This window comes from Trichechus manatus, unplaced genomic scaffold (genome assembly GCF_000243295.1).
Source record: "Trichechus manatus latirostris isolate Lorelei unplaced genomic scaffold, TriManLat1.0 scaffold00033, whole genome shotgun sequence".
Taxonomy (NCBI): domain Eukaryota; kingdom Metazoa; phylum Chordata; class Mammalia; order Sirenia; family Trichechidae; genus Trichechus; species Trichechus manatus.
This window is the reverse complement of record NW_004443969.1, coordinates 15,250,094-15,275,927: the sequence shown is the minus strand read 5'-3', so window position 1 is coordinate 15,275,927 and position 25,834 is coordinate 15,250,094. Positions and strand designations below refer to the sequence as shown.

The 25,834-nt window shown below is 34.7% G+C and overlaps 1 protein-coding gene across 1 annotated transcript in view; it reads left to right on the top strand.

The window, feature by feature from the left end:
* Positions 1-25,834, top strand: part of LRP1B (LDL receptor related protein 1B) — a 1,771,065-nt gene that overhangs the window by 1,626,129 nt on the left and 119,102 nt on the right. The window contains exons 69-74 of the mRNA XM_004375116.1: positions 478-603; positions 1,517-1,654; positions 3,582-3,716; positions 7,718-7,837; positions 9,634-9,875; positions 24,505-24,728. Coding sequence (XP_004375173.1) covers positions 478-603; positions 1,517-1,654; positions 3,582-3,716; positions 7,718-7,837; positions 9,634-9,875; positions 24,505-24,728 — 985 coding nt within the window. The remainder of the gene's footprint in view (positions 1-477; positions 604-1,516; positions 1,655-3,581; positions 3,717-7,717; positions 7,838-9,633; positions 9,876-24,504; positions 24,729-25,834) is intronic.

The following is a 25,834-nucleotide window of genomic DNA, read 5'->3' as shown; positions in this document are numbered from 1 at the left end:
ACATTTTTCCAGTATCCACAAGTAGTTATTTTTTCACTAGATGGCCTCTTTTTAATTTTGGGCCTGTAACATATGCTTGCTCAAGATCTATGCTGTATGAAATTGCTCTTTGAGATAGCTAAGTGCCTTGCTACGTTGTATAAATTGTAGGCATAAATTAACTTGGTACACCAAGTGAAGTCCGCTAAGATAAGGCATTTGAAAATGAGACCATGAAGTTTGACTTTTTGTTATTTAATTCAAGATTCTCAGCTGTGCACTATTTTCTGTAGTTAATATAAACAGCTATGATCTTAGGCTTCTATTATCACACTTTTTTCCGGCATCCATGAGTAGTTAAAGTTCACAACAAATGCTATTTTTTAAAGCTAGCTTATAAATTTGAAAAGGAAGGGGAAAAGAAAGGAGGACAAAAGAAGTATAGTTCTTCATAAGTCAGTGCATCCAAAGGAACTGCTTTGGTTTTTCTTTTTTCAGTCAAATTTCTCTGCCCACCCGCTAGACCTTACCGATGCAGAAATAACAGAGTATGCCTGCAGCTTGAGCAAATGTGCAATGGGATTGATGACTGCGGGGACAACTCAGATGAGAATCACTGTGGTGGTAAATCTAATTAATTTATAATAATTGATTCAGTGATGCAGTAAGATAAAGTAATGATTTTAGGTTATAAAAATATATTCCAGGTGGTATATTCGAGAATATTTCTCTCAGACTCTCAATCTTCTGACAGATAATCAGCTAACTTATCATTTGTGTAGTGAAGATGTATAGCTCTGTCCAGAGTCCCTAACCAAACCCGTTGCCACTGAGTTGATTCCGACTCTTAGTGACCCTATAGGACAGAGTAGAACTGCACCATAGTGTATCCCAGGAGCGGCTGGTAGATTCAAATTGCCAACCTTTTGGTTAGCGGCCAACTCTTAACCACTGCACCACCAGGGCTCCCCAGACCCCTGCTAACCTGTAAATCTCAGTTGATGGTAAGTATTTTATTTGAGGAAATAGTATATAGATGAGAGAAACAACATAGTGGTTTAACAATGTTCCCTCAAACTCATAGCTCTTTGAGGAAAAGGAGATTATATAGGTTATTTATATACAGTCACAGTATCTTTTGTACAATTCTGAAATTCAAGAAGTTCTTGAAACAAAAGGCTTAAGTATGTGGCAAACTGATTTGATGACAAAACCTGACCTAAACTGATCTGAGGTGATTTATATAACTTTTTAAAAATCTAATATAGGGTGAATATTCAAATATTTTCCTGTTAAAATAGGGTATTTTTTTTACAGGGTATATACATGGTTGCATTTCTAAAATTAAAAAACAAAAAACAAAAAAAAACCTGAATCCAATATATATTTGGCTCCAAGCACTTCAAATAAAGGGTTATAGACCCATGCTATCCACAGCATTCAGTAACATATCTTGGAAATATTGAACATTTTAAGTGATCAGTAAGTTTGTTTGGATTCTTTGAAGGACTAATCATTTTTCCTACTGACTCTTTAGATAAGCTTACATATAAAGCAAGACCTTGTAAAAAGGATGAGTTTGCCTGCGGTAATAAAAAATGTATCCCCATGGACCTCCAGTGTGATCGCCTTGATGACTGTGGAGACGGTTCAGATGAGCAAGGCTGCAGAATGAGTGAGTTTGTTGTTGTTGTTAAACAAAGTACAGTGACACACAAGTCCAATTTCTGCTTAAACATGACTACACTTTTCATGACTACTGTGTGGAAAGATTGCTCTTCAAAACTTGCTTAAGTTGTATCCTTCCGGTTTTTTAAGCCTTTGAGAAAACAATCTTAGAACATCACTTAATTTCAGAAGGGACAAGATTGATTTTCCAATGAGTACCCTTGTTAGAAGGAGCCCTGGTGGCGTAAAGGTTAAGTACTAGGCTGCTAACAGAAAGGTCCAAACCCACCAGCTGCTTTATGGGAGAAAGATGTGACAGTCTGCTTCCGCAAAGGTTTATTACCTTGAAATCCTACTCAGTCCTATAGGGTCAATATGAGTCAGAATTGACTCAATAGCAACAGATTTTATTTTTTTTAACCCTGTTAGGACTAAAGCTAAGAACTCAGTATTCAAATACAGACTTTGGTATCAGAAAAAAAAAAACAAAACAAAACTATATCTCTAAATATTTTATTTTATAAAATATAAATTTAGTGGTTTTGAATTATAACTAAACCCATTGCCGTCAAGTCAATTCTGACTCATAGCGACCCTATAGGACAGAGTAGAACTGCCCCACAGGGTTTCCAAGGTTATAAATCTTTACGGAAGCAGATTGCCACATCTTTCTCCTGCAGAGTGGCTGGTGGGCTCGAATCGACCTTTAAGTTAGCAGTCGAGCCCTTAACCACTGCACCACCAGGGCCCCTTTGAATTATATATTTGGTTGAATGATGGTGAAGGTCTTAATAATTTATGCAATGTTTTAAATTTAATTCATTTTTGAATTATTCTTAAAGAAGACGTCATTATTTTGTTCAGTTAGAGTGCTATGATTCTTTATGAATTGTGAGATTCTGGTTGTTAAGAATTTTGTGTTTAGCTAATGCTTGATATTCGATTTTCCATATTAAATAAAAATAATTGAATTTATGACCTTAAATTCAGATTGCTTATAAAAATCACAAACTACTTCCTACTTTAGGGATTTTATTTTTTCTCATGTATACATCTAAGTTGTCCCTCGCTGGGTGGTGAAACAGTTCCCACCAGGATATGACCACATATGTCTCAATCATGATATCATTCTACTGGTGTATTTTAATTAATGGTAAAATATTGAAAGTCATTTGGGATTAGTAATGGTTAAAACTCTAGTAATTTAAAGTTCTCATGTTTCTCAATAATTTGATTTGTTTAAGTAAATTAGAGCAAATTCAATGCTATGCCCCTCTCATTTATTTGCACTCCAAAATATTTTTCCAAATGGAATAGACAAGAATGAAATTGTCACTATTATGCAGGAAATTACACATAACCCATAGCCCATCCCAACGGTGTTGCAGCCCATGACCTTTGGAACACATTAAACACTCAAATGTTGTCCCTCACATGTGTGTCCAGGCTAAAATAGTTTAAGAACTGCTGGTTTAGTTTACCAGCTTGAGTAATGTGGTACTGCCCTTGATTAAATCCATGGACAGTATAGTTTAGGTTAGAAATAAATACATCTCTAAGTAGCTTCTAGAATATATTCTATTCTTGAAGAAGGATGTAGTAATCATACATAGTACCATTAAAAAAAAAATAGCCTGTCAGTAGAAGTATTGACTCTTGGCTTCCTGTTAGAAATTAGTGTAGCTCGATGACAGTTATTAAGTGTCGGCTGTTGGCAGCTTGGTCTAAATGATATTAAACGTAAATAAGTTCAGTTTATCTGGTTCTGTATCTTTATAAGAAATGAAGTCTTATATGGAGAGAAAGACATAATCTTATACATTCAGAAAGAGTAATCTAAGGAATAATAAATACCATTTTCAAATTAAAAAAATATGAACTCCCACTTCAGGAATTAGAATTATATTACTTTTCATCATATTTTTAAATCCTAGCTCCAACTGAATATACCTGTGAAGATAATGTGAATCCATGTGGAGATGATGCATATTGTAATCAAATAAAAACATCTGTTTTCTGTCGCTGTAAGCCTGGATTTCAGAGAAACTTGATAAACAGACAGTGCGAAGGTATAGTATATTTCCTCAACAGCTTGCTCTTAAATCTTTGGGTTATAAAAAGACTCCCAAGGCTGCTAAATTGCTAGATGACAGGGGATTGATTTTCATCAAAACGGTGTGTATCTACGGGATACCATTTTACTTAGGAGAGTGAAAGTCTCTGGGGTCAAGAGTCTGTTTGTTTGCACTGCTATGCTAACCATCACTGAGGCTACAAAGCCTTTTCTACAGCGAATTCAGACCTGCAGGAATTTCAGTATTGTAACAATTCTCTTTTGAAATGCAAATAAAGAAATTGCTGGTTCAGGAACTATTGGAGAATTAGACTCGCTTCATGAAAAAATGTGTTTGTGAGGATCCATTTCTCCTAAGTTGTGGCATTTTGCTGTATTGCAATAAGAAATTCACATTTAGAGAATTGTGGGCTTTTGTCCTGAGGCTGTGTCTTAAACAGTGTTTGAAATTATCAAGATATGCCTTTTAAATTCAAAGACAATATCTGAAAAAAAATCTCTGTAAACTTACTTGAGATCATTCAAAGAATGAGTATGTAGGACAGCCAGAATCTCATAGTAAGTTATATGTGAATATAATTTAAATCAGGGCTTTAAGTATAGACCCTGAAATATAGATCCACGTACACTTTCTGCACATGTCTCCACTGAAACTAATATTTACGATCATCTATTTTTCTGATTGAAGCCCCTGGGTGGTACCAATGGTTAATGCCCTCAGATGCTATCTGAAAGGTTGATGGTCCAAGTCTGCCCAGAGGTGCCTCAGAAAAAAAGACTTGGTGATCTACTTCTGAAAAATTTGCCATTGAAAACCTTACAGAGCACAGTTCTACCTCACACATGAGGTCTCCAAGAGTTGGAATCAACTCAATAGCAACTGGTTTGATTTTATTTATTGTGATTACAGTCAAACCTATACTGTCTATGTCTGGCTTACCTAGGGTGAATAGAAGCCCTAGAATGTTTCACCTGTCAACTTCTTTCTACATTGTCTCTTTATGATATTCTTGGGTAAAGAAAAATGATTTTGCATTGTCAATCAAAATGGAATTATTACAATAAAGTAATTATACTCACCTAAAAGGGGAAGAAACTTGTAGCCATATCACATTTAAGTACATGTGCTTGTTTGGATTATTCTTGACATTTTATTTCCCCATTAACATGAACAATGAAAGCTGATAACCTGAACCTTCTCTATTTTAATAATAAACAAAACCAAATTATTTATCAAGACTACAGTATTTCTTCTTTCTCAGGCAATTTTCATCACTTGTATATAGCCTAACATACACACACACATCTGTTGAAGATTTTAACTCCAATATCGATATTCTAATATTTATTGATGAATAGTGGTCTCTGTTTCCTTTCTATATTTACTAAAGTTAGACATATTATTATCAAGAATTTTGATATTTTAAACTTTATTCCATGGCAAATACAATCTACAAGCTACATTTTATTTTAAATTGCCATGAATGCACTATTTTTATATACTTTATTGGGCAAATGCGTAACTTCTGAACTCAAGAAAAAGCTACATCTTTACTTAATAAATGAAGTTTTCATAATAAAGAAAACAGTTTTGACTTAGTGTGAAGGAGGGGAAAAATATTATCTGGATCTTGTAGTCCAAATAATCTGAATTTGGTTGTGCCCTTCATTAATGTACTTCAAAAGAAGTATAAGAAATTGAAATTTGATACTGAAGTCCAAACACTTCAGTTGGAATACATAAAGGGAAGAAAAATCAAAGGGAATAGCAGAAGAGAAGTAGAAAGGGATTGAGAGTTGCTGAGTACCAGGCACTGTTCTAGGCCCTGGGCATGAGTGAAATTGCTCCATTCTCTTCAAAAGCTCATGATGCAGGTATTATTGTAAAGTTGAGGAGAAAAATGGTGATTCCAGCCGTTAAGGAAGCATTTGAAGGAACTGAGATTGTGTCAAATCATGCAGATTTTTGCTTATTTTGATTACATACATAAAGGAAACCATGGTAACAAATAACTACCTGTTCAGAGTTAATACTCATTGCCCATTGCAAAGGAGTCAATTCCGACTCATAGCGACCCCATAGGACAGAGTAGAACTACCCCATAGGGTTTCCAAGGAGTGGCTTATGGATTTGAACTGCTGATCTTTTGGTTAGCAGCCAAACTCTTAACCACTGCTCCACCAGGGCTCTATTTAGAGTTACAGGTGTCTAATAAATCAGAAATGTTTGTTATAATACTCTGATGGCCAAGTGCTACTAACACATATTTCACTTCATCTCTATATAATGTTAATTAAAAACAATATTAGTTAAAAACAAATTTTCTTTATACCTTTCCCCTACTTTTCAATCAGACACAGAAATGAGTTGTTATGAGAATGCTTAAGTTCTCCTTGGGCGAGATATCACATTAAAAACAACAGAATCACAAAGGCTTTTTAAGCCTTGGCATTGCTATTTACAGTTGTCACTGGGAAGTCCTTATCATCACCATTGAGCTCTTGGAAGATTGTTGGGTGTGAAACAAAAGATAATTATTATCACCGTCCTTATTCTTAAATTCTCTAATCCAAGGAGTGATGGATTTATCTCACAACTTTATTACACAATTAGTGCAACTATGGGTGATAAAATGAGCCCCGATGGTGTAATGGTTAATCGCTGGGCTGCTAACCGAAAGGCTGGCAGTTCAAACGTACCCAGCAGCTCCATGCGAGAAAGACCTGGTGATTTGCTCCCATAAAAATTACAGCCTAGACAAACCTATGAGGCAGTTCTTGTCTGTCACAAGGGGTCAGTATGAGTCAAACATCGCTGCAGCGGCATCTAACAACAACATGGGTGATAAGGGGGACATAGTACAAATACTAGTCGAAAGAAAAAGTAAAGAAGCAACGAAGAGAGGAGATAATTCATCAGAATCACCTGACCTCAATCCTGATCCTACAGAAGCCACTGAAGTCAGAGACATTTGCCAATACACAGAATATTGCCTATTGCTTGTGATTTATATATATTTATATATATATATATTTATTTATACATGAATAAAAGTTATTCATATAGCTTCAGTGCAGCCCTTTTTGTTACTTAGTCACTTCATGTATATGAAGCCAGATGTGTGTTAGAGGTGCATTCATGTCTTCATTATCTGCCAGGCATTGTAAAACTGCTGGAAATAAATAATAAATAAATCAGAATTTCTGTCTTCAATGACTGACAATCATGGAGGGGAGATGAATGTATGACCACATATCTGTAATATTGCATAAGAAATTCTATAAGACGAAAACACTAAGAAAGTAAAAAATGGAGAAACTAAGGAGATAGTCACGACTGTATACTAGTCCAAGAAGGAAAGAAAGGATTCACTTCGGGTACGCATTCAAAGATGAAAAGAAATTCTCTATGGAAAGGAGGGCAAGGACGTTAGAGGACAAAGGAATAACCTATGACAAGTGCAAAGGTGTAGAGGTAGATAATTGGAGGCTTAAAAGAAAACTTCAGGAAGGGTTTATTGGAGTGAATGAAAATACTAGAAAATTTGAAAGGGATATTTTAAGGTTTTAAGTGTATTAACAAGCAATGTATAATCAATTGATGAATTATTATAGTGAAACTATTTTAAAAAATTATTATGGCCTAAACATATTGTACGAAGCCCTGGTGACTTAGTGGTTAAGAGCTCAGCTGCTAACCAAAAGGTCAGCAGTTTGAATCCACCAGCTGCTCCTTGGAAACCTTAAGGGGAAGTTCTACTCTGTCCTACAGGGTCGCTGTGAGTTGGAATCGACTTGACAGCAATGGGCTTGATTTGGTTTTTTGTATAAACATACTGTACAGCAAGTCAGGGACTTAAAAGTTTGAAAGGACAATGAAAGAAATAGTAATAATAAGTTCAAGGAATTAAAAAAAATTGGCTATTTAGAAATGTGAAAGGAATGAAAGTGTTAATTGGGGTATGATAATACTATTTTCAGTTCTTTCTGTTCTAGACCTTAATGAATGTTTGGTGTTTGGCACGTGTTCCCACCAATGTGTTAATATGGAAGGATCATATAAATGTGTGTGTGACCAGAATTTTGAAGAAAGAAATAACACCTGCATAGCAAAAGGTAAGGTTATGGCCATCATTGGGATAAACACTACTATAATTTTTCTTTAAAATTCTTATGGAAAAACAAAGTTGTGTATTGCATTTTAGCAATAGCTTCATTCCTATTCTTATAACTCTCTTTTGTAATATTGATTAATTTGGCTAGCTGGGTTGCTCTCATTGTTAATTAATCTAACCTGGGATGGTTTCTAGAGGTGACTCTCAAATGCATGGTTACTGTTAAAATCACTTTGTGTTTGAAACAATTTGCCAGAGGGGTAAAAGTTTAAGTCTGTGTGATAAAATATAAAGTATTTTTTTTAGGGTCTGCTCTAGTGCACATGGAGCCCTCCTGGCGCAGTGGTTATAAGTATTCGGCTGCTAACCAAAAGGTCGGTAGTTCGAATACACCAGCTGCTCCTTGGAAACCCTATGGGGCAGTTTTACTCTGTCCTATCAGGTCATTATGAGTCTGAATCGATTCAGCGGCAATGGGTTTTGGTTTTTTGGTTCTAGTGTATGTGAAAAATTATTAAGCCACTGAGATAAAAATAAAAGGTTGAAGGTTAATGTTATAATGAGAATGCAATGTTGAGTTATGGCTTTAATAGTTTTAAAACAAAATCATGCTTTCAAATTCAGACCTCCTTCATGACAAATATATATGTATATAATTAAATCACATATATGGTAGGTGCACTTTTTTAGGTATAGATAAAATGTTCATATATTCTTACCAGAACAATATTGTAATTTTTTGCTAGCTGCAGGGTATGGTTGGACCTTACTAATCAGATGGTGTTATTACAAGAAAGAAACATCATGGTGTAGTGGATTTGATGTGGGCTGTGGAGTCAGATGCACTTGTATTTGAATCTCAGCATTACAATTCTCTAGCTATATGGTTTTGGGGAACTTTTTAAACTCTCCGAGCCTCAGCTTCTCATCTGTAAAATAGGGATACTAATGCCTACTATCCATGGTTGTTATAAAAAGCGGAGATAAGCTCTGAAAGGCTTAGAGCAGTGTCTGTCACTGTAGATGGTCTCTAAGTGATAACGATTAAGACTATAGAATTGAAATATACCTCTTTTTTTTAATTTGCAGATACTATGTACACACTATAATCTCTATTTAAGAACTTCAGGTTTCATTAATATTTTCAGGATTCATTTCAGAATATTACTTTTTTCAATATAGAAATAACATCAATATTGTATTAAGGCATCCACTCTTCCGGATAGAAAGTTCCACTTAACAGGATTTTTGATAATGATATTATAGCATTTTAATGTGATACATTCTGATATCCTTGTGTAATACAGATAAAATAGCATTTAAGATATATGATTACTGGAAAAAGTAGACTCAGCCTATGTTAATTTTCATTTCTTAGCCTATTGTAATGGCCACTCATGAACATAAACTAAATGCTCAGAAACATTTGAAGCTTAATGCGTACACAGTATAGTATCTAGATATTGAGAATGAAAGTATTAGAATGTAGTTAACTGCCACTTACCATATAGTAAGCCCTCTCGATAAAAAGGGTGCCTTCTACAAATACTTAATTTCTAGCCGTAACATAAACTTTGCACTAGAAAAATCTACAATAACTAGCAATGTTTAGGTAGGTAAATGGGTATTAGAAATCATAAGTCATGAATAATAAAAGACAATAATCAAGTTGGTTGATTTTTATTGAGCAAGAAAATGTGTAAGAATAGAAACTCAAAATAATTTGAAAGTATTTTGATTGCCTTTACGTTAGTTGAAATTTACTTTATTTTTGTATTTCATTATAATAATCTCCAGGCTCTGAAGATCAAGTTCTCTACATTGCTAATGACACTGATATCCTGGGTTTTATATATCCATTCAACTACAGTGGCGATCATCAACAAATTTCTCATATTGAACATAATTCAAGGATAACAGGGATGGATGTATATTATCAAAGAGATATGATTATCTGGAGTACTCAGTTTAATCCAGGCGGAATTTTCTACAAAAGAATCCGTGGCAGAGAAAAAAGGCATGCGAACAGTGGCTTGATTGTAAGTAAATAATATTGAAAGTTCCTACCGCCCACTTTCTTTATTTTTTTTTTCCTATCTATCTACCATAATATCTGACCGTTGGAAAGAATTATCATAGCCAATCATTCCTCCAGATCTTCTTCTCATATACAAATGAAACTTTTTCCTACTTACTTATTCTCTATAACTGCACATAATTTACTTTAATTGCATGATGTTATTTTTCCTTTAATGCAATTGCCTTAGTTGTATAAGAATGGTAATGAATAATAGCGAAAATTTCTAAAACATTTCATATTTTATAGTGCTTTTAAATATATTATGAACATGAGCCTTTTTCATCATGAGGTGGAATTGAGAACCATCACTCATATTTTTAGATTAGAATGTAAACTGTCAAAAATATGCACAGGAAATCGCTCCATTTTTAACAGTATCAGAAATGTACTTCTCTCCTAGAGCAAGAGATCAACTCAATAGTGTAACCGTTTCTTTTGACTGCTGATAACTATATCACAGGGAACATCTGCAACAGAGCAATATTGTTTGCTGGCATATGAAGGACATGTTGATTATCATGGTTATTCCTTTTGAGAAAAATAAACTAGAACATTTGTTTAGATTTTTTTTGTTGTAGAATATCCCTTTTTGTTTTAGAGCATGTCAAGTTATTCTGTATTGTACATTTTGAAGTAACCTGGGAGAAAAATGATGGATAAATACTTATTTTTATGGTGTCTGTCCCATTCCCTACAGCCAAAAAGTCAAGTGCTAACACAGCAGGATGCTATTCAAATTTTGTGTTTGAAAAGTATCAGCAGTACCTATCTGGAAGCCCTCACTACTTCTTTTGCAGTGACAATTACTGTAAAGATTTAATTCCCTGAATACTAATTGATGAAAATTTGGAATATATTTTAATTTTATCAGTAGTAGTTAGAAATAACTGATCTTATAAGAAGCAATATTAGTTTCAAATTCAGGTTTTGATTAAATTAGCTGTAAGTAAAAGTCCGTATATAACAGAATTGTTTTATTAACACCTCCTCCCCCAAAGCCATGTTAAATAATAGCTTTACTTCTATCAACAACAGTTCTAGGCCAGAGCCAAGGTCATCAGCAGTTCACTCTGTTCTCCTTCACTCACATGTAATTGTCCACCTGTCTATCAGACCAAAAGGCTGACTCAGAGTCCTGGTTAACTTCAGCTTCCTTTATCTTTCAAACAGAAGTCTACTTTGCAAAAACATTGCCCCCGTGATATTTCTGTTGTTAATTAAGTGATAAAGAATATATACTCTGGAGTTAGATTGCTTGGATTTGAATCTTGTCCCTGGCACTTCCTAGCCTTTTAGCTTCTGTGTATTCATTTTACTCATCTTTTTAGTTGAGGGTATTTTTAGTTCTATCTCATGAGACAATTTGAAAATTAAATTAGTTTATATATATACATATATAAACTATATCAAACATACATATACATATATATAAACTAATTTAATTTCAAATTAATATATAAGCTAGTGATTAGCCTTCTTACAATAGGATATGAAAGTTCATTTGCTCATTTAGTGGTAGTGATGACTTGTAGACTTTCTGTTGGTTTTGTTTTTGTTTTTCTCTCTTCTTACCCTTACCCATGACTAACATCATTCACGAGGAAGAAAAGTGGGTAAAAAATAGGAGTACATTCTCTACCAAGAAGCCCATTATAGCTAACTATGATTATAAGTTTGGAACATCTCAGCCATATGTTTTAGCATCATATTCTAAACCACTAAGCATTCTGTATAAATTCCTGCCAATATATTATAAAAATCACTTCAGTATTACAGTGATGAAGGCAATTATTTTATTATCAACTTTGTTTCCTAATTTTTTTGAAGTACTGACATGTTAATATTATAAAGATAGAATAAATCCATTATCACCTTACTTTAATGAAAAATGTGAGTTCTAGAGCAATTAGATGACTTATCCATGACCATACAGCTGTAATGTGGCAAAACTTAGACTTTAACTTGAGAGACTTGACACTTCTCTGAGTCTCAGATTACTCATCTGAAAACATTGTGTATATTTATCCAGCTATTACCTGGACAATTTGTATTTGTTTATCTGCAATCAGTTCAGCTTGTGTCTGGAGGGTTGCCTCTCTGTGCTTATGATGTATGCTGCCGTGTAAAATATAACAATCACCAGATAGTGATCCGTTAGTTCACTGTGTATGCTATTTCATCTTCTAATTTTTGAGACAAAAATTAAATGATACTGACCTGAGACTTCCCCACCCCTTGAAAAAGGAAAATGAAATTCCCCAGGCTGATTATGGCATATTGATTCCTGTCTCTGAATCAATATGCAAAGGAGAAAAAAATATACAAATCAAACAATGGATACTTTAGTTACAACATGTGAAATAAGCCATGAAATGTAAATGAACCAAGTGGAAGAAGTTAGCCATATAATAGCAGGATGTCTGAAAAGCAGATTCACAAACATTGAATATATTGGAACATTTCCATCCCTGTAAAGGGCAGGAATTATGTTGTATCAGAAGAAAAATATTACTCAGTGAGCTAAGTCTATTCCAGAGAGAGATAATTTCAATATTTTTTTGGAAGTTATGAGGGGAATGCTCTTCTGTAATCTGTGAAAAATGGTTGGAATGCTAATTATGATTGCAAATTGAAATTTAAAATGCAGAGTAAGTTATTTATAGTTAGAAATGCTTAAGATTTTATAACCCCTGGGCTATACAAAGTGGATGAACTTTTTTTCCTTTAAGAAAATTAAATAATTTAAAACTTTAAAGACTGACATGATTCAATCTACATGTAAAGCATAATGAGATTTCTAAATTTGAATTTTAGTAGTCAGAACAGAATATGATAGCATTATGCAACAACTGTACATGCTTTCTGGCAATTTATCATTTCTAGTATGAAATGCTGTGCAGCAAAGTACATGATGACGAACACTATAAAATAGGTCAATGTTTCGAAAAATGCAAAAGACTTTAAAAGTACCGATTTAGATTTTTACCATTAAAGAACTAAATATTCCTGAGCAAAACAAATGGTTCATCTGATCAACCTGATTTTCAGAAGTGAACATAAAATACCATTTTTGACATTTTCTTTATTATGAAAAAGAGAATGTTTAAGATAAACATGCTTATGATTTTATTCATCAATAATCATATCTTTTTCCTTGATTGGGACATATTTTTCTGAAAAGTTTTTAACAAAATATCCAATTAAGTTATCCTTAATAATTTCCAATTTTTAATTGCAGTTCTAGCTATAAATCTCAAACCCCAATCTGTGTGTCTATATGTATCACACACAGATATATGAGTTTTGTTTTAGAGCTTTTATGTATTGGTAAAAATTTACTTTCTTTGTACTCTGTCCTGTAGGGTCACTATGAGTCAGAATCGACTTGACAGCAACGAGTTTGGTTTTGTTGGTTTATTGTAACTCTAAATTGAAACTCTTTTTACTTGCTTAGCAAGAATAGTTTTTAAACCATCTGAGTTCATTCAAACCAGTTAACAACTACTATCATTTATTAGTTATTACATCGGATAAATCTAAAACTATCAGATCCTTACATTATTACCATTTTGTGCCTTGATTGTTGTTGATTGCATAAGACAGGCACTCAATAATACATATTGATTAGAGTTAAACGGTTCTGTAACAGCTGTAATCAATTGTCAAAATTTTACTGAATATAATCTAATAAGACTATAATGCAGATATGATTCTGTAATTAGTGGTGCTTAGAAAATTATTGATCCAACTTTATAGAATTACAAGATGAGCCAGAAGAGGTTTATGCATTCATATAGAAAGCTTTATTTAAAGCCTTCCGTATGTTGGGTGTGGTGCTGTGTACTGGGGATACAATAATGATAACAAACAGGGTCCTTTCTCTCATTGAGTTTATATTCTGGGGGAGGAAAACAAAGTCAAATAAACTCATAAATAAATAAATACAAAAAATTTAAATTTTGGTAAGTATGAGTGAAATTAATACTAAAGTAAGAAAGAAAACTCAGATACCGTAAGGCCTTCTTTGGATAGCGTGATCAGTAAGGCCTATTTGAACAAATGAGATTTGAGTGAAGACTTAAGGAATGAGAAGGAAAAATGTTATTGTATTTATATCTAAGCCAAAAATTTTGCTTTTTATGTAGAGAAGGGATTTGGTAGGGAAAAGCCTGGAAAAAAGGAGACCCTTTAGAAAGGTATTATGGTGGTTCAAGTTAGAGATTATTGTAGCTTAAAATATTGTAGTCTCAATGGAGATGAAAGGTAGTGAGTGGCTTTAATGTATATTTTAGAATTATAACTAAAAAGTTTGGAAATGAAAGTGGAAAATCAAGATAGGAAGGACTCAAAACTGATAACTAGATTTCTAGATTACACAACTTGATAGACACTGAGGATGTTAAATTGTGGGTTCAATTTTAGTCATGTTAAGTCTGAGATGGCTGTAAGAGATACAAATATAGGTGTTAAGGAGTCAGTGGTATACTCAAGCCTAGATCTTAGATCTCAAGGGTAGACCTATAGCTTAAGCAATAGTAGTATATAGAAGGCAAATATATATGAGGCTAGATTTGATTACCAAAAAGAGAGTAGAAGGGAAGTAAAGAAGGACTGGGACCAAGCTCTAAAGCCATAGAAAAACATGCCAAGCAGTAGCCAGGGTATTAGGATGAAACAAGATAATGTAGAATCACAGGACCTGAGAAGAGAATATTTTGAGAAAGATGATAAGGTGAGATTTTTAGTGTACTACTAAAAGATCAAGTAAATGAGGACAAACCAAACCAAACCTATTGTCGCTGAGTCAATTCAAAGTCATAGAGATCCTATAAGACAGAGTAGAACTGCTTCATAGGATTTCCAAGGAGTGGCTGGTGGATTTGAAATGCCGACCTTTTGGTTAACAGCTGAGCTCTTAACCACTGCACCATCAGGGCTCCCAAATGAGGACAAAACCTGTCGCCAAGTAGTGGATTCTGACTCATAGCGACCCTATAAGACAGAGTAGAACTGCCCCATAGTGTTTCCAAGGAACGACTGGTGGGTTCAAAATGCCAACCTTTTGGTCAGCAGCCATGGTGCTTAACCACTGTACCACCAGGGCTCCAAATAAGCACAAGTATTAAATTTGGCAACAGAGGCTTATTAAGGATCTTGACAAAAGTTTTGGGTACATAAGAGAAGCATTTAATGGTTCTACAGCAGTGGTTGTTAACTGAGAGAGAAAATACCACCACCACCCCACTACCACCACCACCATGCCACTCCAAATCCAGATATTCATCAATAGCTAGAAAAAAATTGATAGACACAACTACAAGGGGTGGGAAGGGTGCTAATGGCATCTAGTGGGTAGAGGACAGAGATGCTACTAAACTGTCTACAATGCATAGGATAGCCTCCCAGAACAAATCTTATCCCACTCAAAATATCAATAGTGCTGGGGCTGTGAAGGCTTGCTCTACAATAGTAACAGTATCAGCCTAGCCAGTTAAGCTTTAGTAGAACCTTTGCTATGTTACATAATTTTATGTTTTAATAACCTTAAAATACAAAATGGTTCTATGGTGAATCACTAGTAGTTATTATTTTATTGGTGATTCAAACTCTTGATTTTCCTGAACTTCTCAGTCTCCCGTGCCAGGTCCTTCTCTTCTTCACTCTTAATATTGGGATGCTCCTGAGCTCACACCTTGGTGCTCTTCTGTCCTCTCTATCTTCCTTCACTTCCTGGATGATTTCATATAGTTTCATGATTTAATATATATCTACATGCTAACAATTACCTAATTGGCATCAGCCTCTGCCCAACTGCTCACTTTGCTTTTCCATTAGGATGTCTTAAAAACCCCCAAGGTAGCAAGCCAAAATGTAAACTTCTCTTGTGTTGCCTGAAGTCTTCTGCATCCATCTCCTTTAATGGCAACTCCATTTACCAGTTGCTCAAAATCTTAGAGTCATCATTGACTTCTCTCATAACCCCAAATCACACAATCTGTTGAATCTACCTGCATGATATGTCCAGAATAGTGATTTTTCTTCACTTCTACTCGCAGCACCTAGGTTTGAACCACCATCATCTTTCTTCTGGGTTACTGCAATAGGCTCCTAACTGGTGTCCTTCCTTCCTTTCTCACCCACCAACAGCCTATTCTCAGTAAGGCATGTGGAATGCTCTTTCTTAAACATAAATATGATTACATCATACCTCTACTCAACATATCCCCCGGTCCCCACTACAACAAACAAAGTCCTCACAGTGTCCTACAAGGCCTTGCAAGATATGGTCTTCTGAAAGTTCTCTGACTTCATCTCCAACTACTTTCCCCATCACTCTTTCCCAGGGATTATGGCCTCTGTGCTGTTTCTAAAACTCATCAGGTACATACTCAAGTATGCCTTGTCTGAAATGTTCCCTTTGCTTGTAACGTTCATTCCCCAAATATTCTACATAGCTCAATCCCTCAACTCCTTCAAGTCTTTGCTCATTTGTCACCTTCTAAGCAACTTAGTTGTAATTGCAACCTGGAGCCCCACTTTTGCCTTAGGATCTTCAATATCTTGCTCTTTTTTTCCCATGGTACTTACCAACCAGTTATGTAATTTAGTCATTTATTATGCTTACTATTGATTGTCTGTCTCCCTCTACTGTAAATAAGTTCTAAGAAAGCAGGTATTTTTACTGTTTTTGATCACTGCTGTATTCCCTGCATTTTAAACAGCAATTGTCACATTTTTGTTGTTCGTTGCCATCAAGTCGATTCCAACACATGGTGACCCCATGTGGGCAGAACTACTCCATAGGGTTTTCAAGCCTGTTACCTTTTGGGAGCAGATCACCAGATCTGTCTTCTGAGGCACCTGTGGGTGGGTTCAAACTGCCAACCTTTTGGCTGGTAGTACGTGCTTAACCATTAGTGCCACCCAGGGACTCTGAGCCTGTGACATAGTAAGTACGTAGTTAAATTAAAATAGTTGAAGCAATGAATTCTTTGAAAATCTTTGATATACATGGGGATGTATATAAACATAAAATATTAATTAACTGTTGTATGGCAGGGAAAATCAATACTGTTTAATAATTATGGTCTTTTTAATTTTAAAATTGATATTTGAACACAATTTGTATAAAAAATACATACATATGCATCATAAAAAGTAAACATCTTCCTTTAACTGTGCCCACTCAAAACCTGCACCTCTCTTAAAAGTCATCAATACGTTCTGTACCATACAAAATATATTTTTCTGTCAATTTACATACTTGAACATCTATAGCATTTTGACAGCTTGATTGAGGTATAAATTACAAGCAATAATTTGCACATATTCATATATAGGAGATATACAATTTGAAAAATATTGACATCTGTATACACTTGTAAAATGATCACCACAATCATGATAATTAACAAATCCATGACTCCAAAATGCTTCCTGTGATGGTCCTTGATAATACTTTTCTTTCCCCCTCTCCATCTCCCTCCCATCCCCAGGCAACCATTGGTCTATTTTATGTCATTATAAATTATTTTGCATTTTCTAGAATTTTATACACATTTTAAGTATCCTTTTATCTGGTCTCTTTAATTCAGCATAATGATTGTGAGATACACCCATGTGATATTTGTCTGTTTAGAATGGAAAATTTGATAGTTTCTCTAAGGAGTAATAAGGCATTGGGAGACTACCTCATTTTAATGGCTCTGGCAAGATAGTAATATATAAAACTCAGCATTTTACACACACAGAGAGACACATAGACGTATACATGTATATTTTACACACACATATATATATTCACAATCTGAATGAACTGATGGATAAGAGGCATTGAGTTATAAGAGCCCAATTTGTGTGTGTGTGTATTTGTGTATACACGCAGATCTATCCGCCACATAGATTGAACATTTCTTTTCATCTACATGTTGCTTACCCAAACAATCCTGGAGGTACACTATCAATGTTTGCTTCTCTAACTCTTCCTTTTCTATGTATTCATCGTTGTCTTAGCCCCATTTCTGACAAACACATGATTTATTAGTTAAAGTCAACTTCTGTTTGTCTCTGTAAGGCATGGACGCAAACCAAATGTAAATAAATAAAGAAGCTAGGCAGGAAATATAAATGAATGTCACACATTGGACATAAGCACTGAGCTCCCAAAGATAGCATTAAACTGAAGAACAAATGTCCCATTAAATCAAGGACAGAAACTCTGCTATTCTGGAATGTTGGCCTGATATTGCTATATTACCTTATACATTCTTATTTTTCAAGAAAAAAATGAAAGTTTAGATTTTAAAGTAACATATTCTAAATTTTGAAAGGTAGAATCTACTTAAAAGTATATGTGTTGTTGTTGTGTACTGCCAAGTCTATTCCCACTCATAATGACTCTATAGGATAGAGTAGAACTGCCCCATTGGGTTTCCTAGGCTGTAAATCTTTACTGGAGCAGATTGCCTGCAGGATGGCTGGTGTGTTTGAACCATTGACCTTTTGAGTGCTTAAACTGAGCGCTTAACCATTGGGTCAAACATATTTACCCCTCAGCCTATAATTTTGTAATCTCAGCTTTTAGGTAACTCTGAATACCTGTCATAATATGGGTTGTGCTGGCTCAACTGTAATTCTCAGAGGGTACTTTGCTTCCTTATTTCCAGATCATTCAGGTAAGGCGATGATGTCAACATTGCTTCTGTAAACTCCAACAAATTCTTCACCTACTAATGCCTACAAGTTCACATATTTAAGGCTATATCAGATGCAGGCTAACTTGAAATGCATAATATTTAAACTGTTACATAATTTAGTGTTTAGAAGTTAAAGACATCTTATCCATCACCCACAGTCTTTATTTTAGGCCATGTAATTAAGAGAGAAAACACAATAGGGTTAAGTTTTAAAAAAGTTCCTCTGATTCCAATGGGTTCCCTAGTCTGCCATGATTTCTTTTGTATATATGATAGTGTTTTGAGAGTCAGGTTTTTTATTTTTTCATTTATTTTGTGGGGGGAGGCGGGACATAGAAGAAATATGTATCAAGGAAGACTGAACATGCAGAAAACAAAAACAAAAAGAGATAATCAAGATCACATATAATAGTGAATCAGTAATCCAAAGACAAATTTTGCTTTTTTTCAGAAATTGTCTGAGAATTACATACATTTATTTGGTTTGTTTATCCTTTAGCAGAGAGTTTGTGCCAAGTTGCCATTGTCCTAACGTAGATCATAATAACCTTAAAATTATGTGAGATAACATAATGATTTGTAAATATAAGCCAAGGGTTTCATGACTGATGCAGTTTTACATTTTCTATCTTGAAATATACCTTTCTTTGCTTCTTTTTAAAATTTGCCATTGCTAGATGAGTCCCTTGACTGAAATATTAAACATCTAGATCTTTTAAATAACATTAGTGAGTCAATAGAATTTAGTAATATTTAAAATTTATGTAGTCATGATTTTACTTCCATTTCCTGGTTTATGGCAATTTAATCTGATTTATAATTTGTGGACCAAAAATATAAATAAATTTTTATTTACTGTGTGTGTATGCACACACACACAAAATCTTGAGAGTAGGTTTATATCTTTATTTTAAATACATTGCATTAGGAGGTAATTAGCTTTCATAAATATGAATGGACTTTTTCATTCTTGGATTGTACGCAAAGATGAAAAAAATTACAAACAAATAAAATATGTGATATTACCTCAAGGTATTCTCCTTTTAACTGTGTTTTCTCATTCTGACTTCACATTTCCAACAATAGAAATTTGTTAAAAAGAAGACAGTATTTCTATGGCTCAAATGCTTGAACTCCCCTTCATAAGCTTTTCTCTTTTCTTGATTTAAAACAAATGTCTCCAGTGACTTATACAGTTAGTTTACTGAAGCTGAAATTGTGACAGATAGGATTGTAATCCACAGCTGTAAAGGTTTATTAATTTAAAGTAGTAACCTCTGATTTTGTTACAATCAAGCTGTCAATTTTTCTGAAAAGACTTAAGGGTCACATTCATTTGACAAGGAGCCCTGGTGGCAAACTGGTTAAGTGTTCAGCTGCTAACCAAACGCTGCTCCATGGGAGAAAGATGTGGTATAGTCTGCTTCAGTAAAGATTACAGCCTTGGAAACCCTATGGGGCAGTTCTACTTGGTCCTATCAGGTCCCTATGTGTTAAAATCGACTCAATGGCAATGGGATTCATTTGACTAATATATCTCTAAAAAGAAGTGTGCCTCAGGCCTCAGCAGTTTATCTGTGTATTTAGAAAACTTTTTAGGAAAGAAGTCATCTGCTGGCGAAAGCAGTCAAAATGTGGCTTCTACTTTGTGCAACAATATGAGCAATGGTTTTGGTGTCAGGGTAACCACATGCTCCTGCAGTCTCTTAAACAGGACACATTTCATTAGTGCTTCTAGTTCATTGGCCTATCTGTCTAGTGAGCTAGCCACGGGGGCAAATGAAAGCTTTGTATTTTCTTATTTTTTTCCCCATCTGATGTGTTAGTTTTGTTTGCTTTTAGCCTCTTTGGTGAAAGTGGCTTAGCTTTCTTATTTCTGTTTTCTCATGTCGGAATCCATTTCCACTGCCAGAACCTATTTTCTTTTTCTGTGTTTTTCCACTTTTTACATTTATCTGATTGATTTTGATGCCTCACCCATACACCATCTCTTCATAATATCAAGACGCAACAGAATCTCCGCCTTTCACTCTCCAGCCAACATCCTTTCAACATAAGAGTCCCTTCATATGGCTTATATTATTCACAATCCTGGTCATTCTGTAAAAAGGAATTATCTGCTCTCCTAAAAATTACAGACTTGGGTACTCTATGGGGCAGTTCTACTCTGTCATATAGGATGGCTGTGAGTCAAAATCGACTTGCCGGCACGCGACAACAACAACAATGGAACTGACCACTAAAGTCAATTTTCTGATTTGACCATAGGTTCTTTGAGATTAGGGCCATGTTGTTGGTTCTTTCTTCTCCTCCTTCTTCCTCCTCCTCATTTCTTCTCCTCCTCCTCCTTTTGTTCTTATATGATTGATTCAACATTGAGGATCAATGAGGACTCAGGAGGTTGTGCGTTATTAGGGATGACCACCTGCTAACCTCTTCACCCTGCTTCCATTTTTTTCTGAGAATCATCTTGTTGCTGATGATAACATGGATTCAGGTTGAATTAATTCGCTGATGACCATCCTTTACTCCATATTCCAACTACTTTGAAATGATATTAAGAATTCCTGGATCTAGGAACCGGAGGATAAATATCTAGATTTAAGTGACTCTATAGCTCAGCAGTACTGCTGTGCATAGCATGCTGTGTAAGGTTTTCCCCTGTCCAAGTCCACATTCTTTCCCCTACAAATGTGACTTAAGTTTGATTTATCTTTCTAGAATAGACCATTAATAGAATCTTCGCCAGTCTGCTTACTCGAGAAATATCACTAAATCAAACTTCTGAATATAGGAATTTGGATTAGGAATTAAGCTTCTTAATTGTCAGTAGGCCAAGATTAGAGGTATAGAACGGACATACTATCAGCCTTTTTTTGAGGCTGAATTATATAAAATGAAAATCTCAAATTCAAGAAAAGTGGAACTTTGCATAAAATATGTCATATTTTGGCCGGGCTATCATTAGAATAGAAAATCATTTGTATGTATTTACATCTAATAAGGGGAAATAGGCATTTTTCTATGCTCATGCTAGACGACTTTCATCATACTTTTTAAATGCTAAAGGTTTGCTCTACTGGTGTTAGAAAATGATAAATTTGTTCTGACAGTTTCTACATAGCTTATAATGGTGATTTTTGCCATTATCTCTCATGTTTGAAAATTTATGACTCACATTGGCATGTACATACCCTTAGGTGATATATTTACTTTTAAACGTTACATAAATGCTGCTAAATTGGGGGCGGAAGACTCACAGTCAGCTTAAATAATACTGGAGTGTTTGCAAATGATTTTGTGTCTTGGCTACATCTTTATATTCTTCCCATTAATGAATATCATTTATACAGCATTTCTAGAGCACACTGTATTGCAGTGTTTTACATTTAACTTCAGTGAATCCTGAGATATTGTTGGATAGATGGATAGTACTGGATAGATGGGTAGCATTGTTGGATAGATGGATACTTACCCACCTATTGCAATCAGGTTGATTCCAACTAACAGTGACACTAAAGGATGGGAGTAGAACTGCTCCACAGAGTTTCCAAGGCTGTAACTCTTTACAGAAGCAGACTGCCACATCTTTCTCCCATGGAGCCACTGGGTGGGTTCAAACCACTGACCATTTGGTTGGTAGCCGGCGCTTAACCACTGTGCCACCAGGACTCTTTAGAGGAAATAAAAACCCATTGCTGTCAAGTCAATTTCAACTCATAGTGACCCTATAGGATAGAGTAGAACTGCCCCATAGGGTTTCCAAGGAGCATCTGGTGGATTTGAACTGCCAACTTTTTGGTTAGCAGCCAAGCTCTTAACCCTGTACCACCTGGGCTCCTATTAGGAAATAGGTACTGTAGAATTTCATAATTTCAATTTTGAATCCAATGGGTGAAAGTACTGATAATAAAGGTCATTAAAATTGTCTGTGGGTTCTGTGTTTAGTTCAAACTGTATTTCCCTTCTTTGAGACCTCAGTAATTACATGGCAGACAATGACTTACAATTCCTGTTACTTGGCATCCCATGTTCTTTTTGAAATGATCAGAGTCTTCTCCTTTAATCCAAGTTCCCTGCTTAAGAAAATTTGTTGACCACTAAACCATGCAAGAAACTACTGTGTATTAAAAACTCATGTTTCCACTAGTTGATTGGTCCTAATGATGCTCTTACATAATGACCACATGTCTAGTTGTAATATCTTTCAAATAATTGTTTCTATTCTTCCTATAATACCTCTGGGAATCTCTTCTCACTTTTGGTTATGCACAATAAACCTGACCATGTTAAATTAATTACTGTACTAGTTTCTGCTCAAAGTGATCAGGTTATTATTATTTTCCTTGCTGTCTATCCCCAATGAATACTCTTAACTTTGTCTCACAATAATTCAGTAAAATTTTATAATAAGCAGAAAATCCAAGCTCTCAGGTGTAATATAAATGGAAAACATTGTAACTTTTCTCAAAATATGTTTAAATGCAACATCTTTCTGTCTTTATCTGTACTAATATTTTTCTAATTTTTAAATCAGATTAGGTATGGTGAGAATGCAGAGCAACCTGGACTTTCTTACATTGCTGAAAAGATTGCTTATTGGTAGAAATTCTGAAAAAAAATTCTAGCTGTATCTAAGCTAAACACATGTATACCCTAAATCCAACCAACCCAACCAGTTCTCATTAAGTCAGTTCCAACCCATGGTGAACCCAGTTGTGTCAGAATAAAACTGTGCTCCGTAGGGTTTTCAATGGCTAAGTTTTCAGAAGCAGATCACCAGGATTTTCTTCTAAGGCACCTCTAGGTGGATTCAAACCGCCAACATTTCAATTAACAGCTGAGCATGTTACCTGTTCACACCACTCAGGGAGTCCTTTTCCCGGGTAAATACCCAATAGAAATGAGTGTGTACAACTATAAAAAAAGATATGTACAAGAATACTGATGGCTTTCGTTGTAACAGACAAAAACTACAAACAAGCCAAGTGACATTTAGAATGATAAATAAGTTGTGGCACATTCATACAGTGAACAGAGCAATAAAAAATATTAATCACAGACACAACAACATAGAGGAATTCACAGACATGATGTTGAGTGAAAAAAGTCAGGCATAAAAGATTATTATCCTATTTATATGGATTTGTTTAAACTAATCTAGGGATGTCATAATTATGATTACTCTCAGGAGGATATTGATTGGGGGAGGTCGCAGGAGATCTTTCTGGAGTACTGGAAATGGGCAGATTATCCAATAGTCAAGGTAAGCACAGTGATTACCTTGCTTACCAGATCATCTGTAGTGAACAATTTCACTTGGGTATATCTTTGATGTGGCGAAACCCATATGAAGTTGCTCACTATAGATGAGTAAGTAGCACAAGTAAGCCCATGCTTACCTTGCTTATTGGGTCATCCGCCCTTGTCAAGGATTGTAAATTTGAAAAGAGGCTTTGATTCTGTAGGAAGGTGCTGTCGGGTTGGGAGAGAGACAGATGACAGCCGTACCTAGAAGTCGAATCTTTGATGCGATGAAAAAATGTGAAATTATTTGCTGTAGATGATCTGGTAAGCGAGGTAAGCACCATGCTTACTTTGCATATTGGATAATCCACCCCAGTCTGGAAATATCCTGGCTAGGTAGTAGTTAAACAGGGGAATTTATAGGTAAAACTCCAAGAAGCTGTACATGTAAGATTTGTGCAGCTACATATCTATAAGGAATAAGAATAAAATAAAGTATATGTGTTCTTAGGAAGTCTATGTAACAAGTAACATCTGACCATATGCACGTAGTATTTTACCTTTCAAACATCAACGCATGCGTACAGAAAACTCCACTAATTTGCTTTTGAAAATACTGTGTTTTGTTATTTTGTTTTCTTTTAGTGTCCTGAATTTAAAAGACCCAGAGACATTGCTGTTGACTGGGTTGCTGGAAATATTTACTGGACTGATCATTCCAGAATGCACTGGTTCAGTTACTACACCACTCACTGGACCAGTCTGAGGTACTCTATCAACGTAGGGCAGCTGAATGGCCCCAACTGCACCAGACTTTTAACAAATATGGCTGGAGAACCCTATGCTATTGCGGTAAATCCTAAAAGAGGGTAGGTTAATGGCTTAATATTTATTTTTTTATATGAGTATCAACCCATGCTCTGTGGCTTTTTTTCTTTAGTGAGTGTTCAACATATAATAGTTCGGTGACACTTCTGAAAACCTCTGTATCTTTCCCTTTATAAAAGCATGTCCTTTTCACTTGAAATGGTGGCTCAAATTTTATTGTTTCTAGAAAGTTTGCTACAATATGCAATCTGTGTGTGTGTGCATATGGGTGTGTATTGCAGAATAATGAAACTGATGTGATAGAAACAGAGCCATTATTTTTAATCTAAAAGTGCATTTTCAAGATAATAAACATAACATTAAATATTAAAAGTAGAGTATTGATATTTTGGGTTATTTGTAATAATAAACGATAAAAGCATATGTACCATATTTTTACCCAAATATGCATGCCTTCTATGTTTGTTTGCCAACTGCTCCCTCTCCCCGTGAGGTATTTTCATAAGCGTGCTATGCTAATTCTTTTACAATAACATGTAAAAATAAAATTGACATTGAGGTGCTTATGAAAATACCTTGTGGGTGGGGGTTGGCAAACAAACATGGAAGGCATGCATTATTTGAGCAAAATATGATATAAACAAACTTAAACAATTTAATTCAAATACTTCCTTTCTTTTGCTTGAAGAGGTACCTATAAGCAATAGTCAAAAAAGAAATTTGGAAATGTTAAAAACAAAACAAAACCCCCTAATCATCTATAAAGTTATAAAGTGGATCATTAGATCCCGAGATAAAAAAAAAAAAGAAATAAACTATTATTTACTTATTATATTTATGCAATGTTTTCTCTTGTAAATGAGAGAATGATTTCTATTTATAATAATTACTTCTCCATCAAAAAAAAAAAGAAAAAGACAGCATTTTGATGTGATATCCAAAATAGAATGAATGTTCTGTCACAATAAGAGGATAGTTTCACATGGTAGAAATTTTTTCTTCTGAGATTTTAATGGAATTTCAAAAAAATTGAACATTTTTTTATGATATTTTATTTTATTATTGTACTTTAGATGAAGGTTTACAGAACAAATAGTTTCTCATTAAACACTCAGTACACATATTGTTTTATGACATTGGTTAACAA